Raw genomic sequence first — 6,811 nt, forward strand, 5'->3', positions numbered from 1 at the left:
TTTTTTTTTTTTTTGTCACAAATTGACTTTTCTAAGGAGAAAAACTTAACCGCGCAGTGGCGGAAAAAATGGGCAATTTTGTTGAATCACTGGAATTGTCGTGTAAGGCATTCTTCGTATGCTGGCTGTTCTGTGCACAACCGAGTGAAGAATCACACAAAAAAAAAAAAAAAAAAAGGGGGGGGTACACAGGGAGAGGTCAATATATGCATATGTCACAGCTTGGTTATCTGTTTTGCCTTGCCCATTTAGATTGCGGGCGAAAGCACGAATTCTCAGCAGAGCCCCCAAAAAAAAGGGAAGCTCAAAATGTGCTCACAGCACATGTGTGTGTGTCTTTATTCAAGTAGACATGTACAATCCTGCGCGTGGACGAAACAAACGCAAGGCGCGTACCACATAATATATGGGCAGCCGACTATAAGCCACTGTGCTAACTTCCAACAAGGGGGTTATCCAAACTTAATTAACCTTGCGCAGTTGTTACTAACACTCCCTCACGCAGCATCATCGATATCTTAAGCTGACGCGCTCGCCCATTCTTTTTCTTTTTCTCCTCAAGGATAATCTCGTTTTCTTATTTTTAAAATGTAAGATTCCCTGTGAGGTTAAAAAAAGAAAAAATGTGAGGATTTTTTTTTTTATTCATGTGCAATAAGACATTACACATTGTGCAGTGGTGGTCCATGTCATGATGGTGGTCGGAAGGCAAATACACGGCACACTCGACCATCCATGCAGAACATTCGCACGCGTAAAAGGCGCAACCTGTTGAGGCGTTTCAAAGGCTAATTCGTCTTGGCTTTCTTTTTTCAAATAGGACATAAAAAAGGAGTCATTCAAAAGGACTGAATTTTTTAAAACGCCGTCATGGACGTTGTCTCCTCTTCTTAAGGCTACGTCATCATGGTATACAAAATTTGCAACCCCATATTTTGGCAGTAAATTTTTTTTTTCACGAATGAGGAGATAATTAAACGAACTGATGGTGTTTTTCGAAATGAAGAAAAGGTTTCGATGGGCAAAGGAAAATTTAGCCACGTTCATTTTTTTTAGCTTTTGGGGCGATTAAATTCTTTGCCCTGCTTTGCAGAATAAAGAAAAAAGCAAAAGAGTCACGCGTGCAATGGGGCAGAGCAAGGGGGAAAGGCACAGACGTGCGTCTTTAAAAGGACAAGCTTACATATGTCCAAGGCTTTCAAAACAAAGCACAAAAAAAAGCTTGCAGAAAGGGCCAAGCAAACGTACGCAATTGGCACGAGCAACGGGTGGACATTTATATACGTACGCAACTATAGGCACGTACACGTACGTATGAAAAGCCTACCCTTCGGTTATGTCCACATGCGCGTAAAATACGCTACAACGGGAAGAGTATAATTGGTTTGCTTGTCGTGGGGACAGAAATTATTTAATAAAATAAACATGCGCTAGAAAGCCCCTCTCGTTGGACAATATTTTCTTCCTAATATACGACTTTTCTCACTTTTTAGGATATCCACGTTGCCGCCACCTGCATTACGCGCCTTCAGTTTGGGGCAGCATTGGGCACATAAATGAGCATTAAGTGAGCACAATATGAGAACACAAAGTTGAGCGTACAAATTGGGCAATTTTCGTATAAACATAATAAAAATGTGAAACATTTGTAAACACAATTATTTATATGCATATTCATAGAGCAAATAAACGCGAAAAAAGCAAAGGGCTAAATTATATGCGCTCAACATTGTACATAGAATATGCATGATGTATTATTGTATAAATCTCCTCCCACCTTTATGCCGCAAACATAAAAAGGGGGGCTTAAAAAATGGCGCAAAAAATGACGCAAAATGACGTATAAAAAACGGCGTACAAAATAGCGTATAAAAAAAAATAACGTATAAAAATTCCATAACGTTATACTTATTTTTTACGTAATAAAATTTTGGCACTTTACGTGCGCCATAAAAAAAAAAAAAAAAAGAAGAATTTTTTTTTGCGCATTTTATTATAAAATATTTAATTCGTCACTTCGGTCAATTTTCCCATCGAACAAAAGCGAACGAGAAAATTTAAGCAAACAATTTAAGAAAACAATTAAAGCAAACAAGTTAACAAACAAATTAACGAACAAGTTTAATGAACAAACCAAATAAAAATTCCAAAACAAATACCAACGAATTCCAAACGGAAAAAAACGCCAAACGCTAATTTCATCCCATGCTCTTTTATACCCTACATTAACAAATATTCGAACCATATATGGACCCCAACTTTTGAAGGTTTCAGTTTGTCAAAAGTATAAACCAAAAACCAGGGCCCCCCCATCCCAATTCTTTTACCAAAATATTAGCATTTATTGTTCATATTCATCGCATATAAATTATTATAAACTCCACCTTTGCCTTCACATTCCGATGAGAAAACACCCCCACAATAACCCATCCGACCAGTCGTAACCCTAGTATATACATAGAAACATATATATATAAATATATACTTTATCCAGGACCACTTTACACGTCGGAGAATTTCCAAGGCAGAACTTTTTAATTAAAGTCAGCATGTCCATTTAAAGCAAAACTCGAAGCAGCAAGAATATTTACCCACATATACCTCCCGTTCATATAATTATGAAAAAACAAATAATTGTAAAAAGTAAATACATTTGCTATAACTCTGTATGTAATAGACTTCGAAGCAGATTCCACATATCATAAAAAAGAGGAACAAGAAGCAAAGTGGCCAAAAGAAAAAAGTAATATATGCACATGCACATGTAAGTATAATAGTGCCCTGTTTTAATCAGGAGAGGAGAAAAGAAAAAAATTCTGAATATATATTTTTCCCGATCATACCAAACATATGAATTATGTATTTAAGTACTGTCACACATATGTATGCGCATCTTTGAAAAGGTACAACGTAGCAGAGGGAAGCAGAAAAGCTCATAAAAAAAGAGCTAACGCACAAAAATGAGGTAATCTACAAAAAAAATCAGGCCACACAGAAAAAATAGCCACGTTTTTTTTTTTTTTTTTTTTTTTCGCGCTACACCACTTTAATATGCATAAGAAGACCATTTTTAAATATTTGGAAGACTTAAACTTCAGCTGCTGCAGACATACCACAAAATAAGTTAAATGGAAATCAGAAACATTGAGGGTGTTTCGTTATACAAGGGTAGTTGTATGTGTATTATCCGAAAGGAGAAGAAACGCATGTTAGGCATGAACAAATGAATCATATGGCAAAGCGCAGGGGGAAGGAAAAAAGACCTGCGTTATTGTTTCTCTCGATAAAAAAAAGCAAAAGTTAAGCAAGGCAAACACAATATTTATATATATTTTTTTTTGTTCTCTCCTTTTTGTTGTTATTGGATATAAAATATGATAAAGTGTAAAAAGGACAAAGTTAAAACATTAACGTAAACAAAAAAAAACCAGTTAATTAATTCCAGCCAAGAAAAAAAAAAAAAAAAAAAACGTTTATGTAGGACATAGAAGAAAGTTGAGTGAATGGGTGCACAAGAATTGTCGCATTTGTGCTGCGTTTCCATCCCTCGCATAACTGATTTGTATTTGCCCCCCAAAGGTTCCCCAACAAATGTGCCCCTTGGCGTGTAGTAGATGGACTGCTAAGTAGACAGCTGAGTGACCTAAAATAGGGCAAGAAAAGGAAGAACCTTAAAGACACCAATAAGTAGCAAAGCCTAAATGAGAAGCAGAAAAAAGGAGCCAATAATAAAAAAACAAAAAAGCGTACGCTAATCCTAAGTGATACGAAGCTAGAGGAACAATTTATTTCTATGGTACCGTCAAAGCGTAAAGAAGAGTACGCGCATAAGATATATATGTATGTGCACGTGTAAGGTGACGCGACAAATGTAAACTGCGAAGAAAGGCATATATAAACGCTGGAAGGAGACAAAACGCATGAACGGTTAATTATCCTTTTACATGCACGTGCTTATGCATTTGCGAGCACGAGTGGACACACTGCTCAATGAGGTAGCCGTGCGCGTACTCTAAGATCAATGTTGAAAAGGATTATAATGCAAAGATAAAAATACATAGAAGAAGAAAGAAAATACGAAAGGGGTACAACAATACCAAGTTAGGCTATTCAAAAATCGCTGTAAAGACTTCCCAAAGGAGAAGAAATTCATGTGTAGTTTGTTTATGTATATCATGCAGTAGAAGTTACACACATGTTAGTAGGTGCGCATGCAAAGAGGTGAGAGCTGTGAAAATTTGTACAAAGGAATAACTGTTGAATTATTGCTGCTGATGTGTTCCCCCACCCATCCCAGTTCCAAGTTATAACATTTTGAGCCCTTACGAGTTTGACGAGCGCGACAACGAATTTGTTCTATGTAAATCAGCCACAAGACCAAGCACACCCTACTTGATGCGAATTCGTTTGTTTGTTTTATTCGCCCATCTGTTTATTTATTCTTCTCCACCATTTTATTAAATTTGCCACCCACACCCCTTTATTTGTTTCTTATGGAGTAAGTATATTATTTGGGGGTACCCTCCTTTATTTGTAGCCATGTGAAACATCTTCCATCGCAGTGCGCGTGCAGAAACGCACTGCCGCAGGAGTGGTCAAATGCAGTTGCATGTCACGAAATGTGCATAGCCCCACGCGTGTACGTATATATATATGTACGTTTCTGCTCACGCCGTCCACGGTATGGGCGCTTTGATTTATCCCTTCACCTATAGCTAGCTGTACGTTTGCGTCTCCCCGCACCCCCCTGCTATTTGAATCCACGCCCACCACATATTTGGCTTACGTTTAGAGCATACAATTACGTACAATCTGTACCGCCAACACCAAGTTCACCTCTCCCCCCCGTGTGCGCACCTACATATATATTTGCTACACCTTAAATATATGCTACAATGATTTATCATTTTCTTTATAATTTTATAAAATATTTATATATATTTAGTGTACAAGTTATAAAATAGGTGTAATACTAATTTTTGAGTTTTGCGTATTTATTATTTATAAAAAAAAAAAAAAAAAAAAAAAAAAAGTACATATGTTTAGTGATTTTATATGTTTATTCATTAATTTGTATCTCTGCATTATTTTGTCATAAAATTTTCCCGTCTTATTTTTTTCCTTTTTTTTTTTTTTTTTTTTATGTATAGGAAGAGGACACAAAACAGGTTGAGGCATTTTCAATCGTTTCATCCTTTCCTAATTATGTGTCCTTACATGGAAGCCTTTTTAATGTTGCACATGAGTAGATATTTGCATGCCGTGTAATTGTGTGCATACATGTCCCTATTCGTATATGTATTTTTTTGCCAGAGCGCAATTCGCAGTTCGCATTCCCGACGTGGAGGGGTACATCCGCTAAGCGCAGGGTTTATTCCCCTTGTAAATGTGCGAAAGCTGTATAACCTGCCCCCCCTCGACGCACATAGACGGATGTCTAATGAGTTGTGTCATGAAGTGTAGTTAACCAATGTGTGTTACCTGTTTGTATTTACATGTACATATATACACACATATCTGGTCATTTTACCAACACGTATTTTGTGCACCCAGTTGTATATGCAACATATGCACTTACGTGTATGATAGTTACAAGCACCTTTGCCCTTCTGCCCCTCTCCATCATCTACCATAAGTATATTCCTGCTTAGGGGCCCATTTGCTTATTCATTGCATCGTGCTTATTCGAGAGAAAAGAAAAACTGCTTCTTCTCTTTTTCCATCTGTTTTCTCGCATTTGTTTATTATACATCTGTGCTACATGAAAAAAAAGTGAATACACTTTTTTTTATTAACACTTTTTGTGCCAAGTGCTGCGGGTACATGTGTTATGCGTAAGCATAGGCATAAGTATTTGTATTTACATATAGGCAAGCGCATTATACACTCCAAGAAAGAGCTAGAAAAACATACAGATACGCACAAGGGAAGCCACCACTTCGGGTCTCACACCACGGAACCATATACCAAAAGCAGAAAGGAGAACAAGCCCGCATTTTTTTTTTTTTAGAGCCCTTTAGAAAATGCCAATCAGTGGTGACTGCGATTTTTTAAACGCACCTGTCCACCCCCCGTGTAATAATATTATCAGCGCCAACAGCCGCAGCCGTGACGGGGAGAGCATTTACAATATCGGCCCGAGAAGCCGAGGCGTGCGCAACTGCGACGAAGAGATTCAGACAGTATACGTGAAGCAATTCGAAATGGAGAGTTATCTAGGCAACATGCATTATAACATGGATTACCTCAACCCCGTTTTAAACCACCCGACGAAAATCGAACATGGGAAGATAAAGATCCTCATTTTGGATGCACCTACCAATGACCTACTCCCATTGTACATAAAAGAAATGAAAAATTACAATGTGACGGACCTAGTGAGGACTTGCGAACGGACTTATAATGACGGGGAAATAACCAGTGCTGGCATAAATGTCCACGAGTTAATATTCCCGGATGGCGATGCCCCCACGGTGGACATTGTAAGTAACTGGTTGAACATTGTAAATAATGTAATAAAAAACAATCGCGCAGTCGCAGTTCACTGTGTTGCAGGATTGGGCAGAGCCCCCGTGTTAGCTTCTATTGTTCTCATCGAATTCGGCATGGATCCGATTGACGCAATTGTTTTTATACGGGACAGGAGGAAGGGTGCCATTAATAAGAGGCAACTACAGTTTCTGAAGGCGTACAAGAAGAAAAAGAAAAAAAAAAACTGCCTTAGTAAATGTCACTTTATGTGAGTAAAACGCGAATTAATGTTATGTGAAAAAAAAAAATGTATTGTTATCCCCCTTTTTTTTTTTTTTTT

At 37.7% G+C, this 6,811-nt stretch overlaps 2 protein-coding genes across 2 annotated transcripts; one reads left to right on the top strand and one right to left on the bottom strand.

Moving 5' to 3' along the window:
- Nucleotides 1-507: 507 nt before the first annotated feature.
- AK88_03935 (uncharacterized protein) lies at nt 508-1,047 on the bottom strand (the record flags this gene model as incomplete). Its single annotated transcript, XM_012481545.1, has 2 exons — nt 508-600; nt 769-1,047. 2 exons carry the CDS (start codon nt 1,045-1,047, stop codon nt 508-510), a joined length of 372 nt encoding a protein of 123 aa, XP_012336968.1.
- A 4,976-nt stretch (nt 1,048-6,023) lies between these two features.
- On the top strand, nt 6,024-6,743 carry AK88_03936 (uncharacterized protein; the record flags this gene model as incomplete). The annotated part of the gene is made up of 1 exon (XM_012481546.1): nt 6,024-6,743. One exon carries the CDS (start codon nt 6,024-6,026, stop codon nt 6,741-6,743), a length of 720 nt encoding a protein of 239 aa, XP_012336969.1.
- Nucleotides 6,744-6,811: the final 68 nt, after the last annotated feature.

The sequence above is a fragment of the Plasmodium fragile genome (genome assembly GCF_000956335.1).
Source record: "Plasmodium fragile strain nilgiri unplaced genomic scaffold supercont1.50, whole genome shotgun sequence".
Lineage (NCBI taxonomy): Eukaryota > Apicomplexa > Aconoidasida > Haemosporida > Plasmodiidae > Plasmodium > Plasmodium fragile.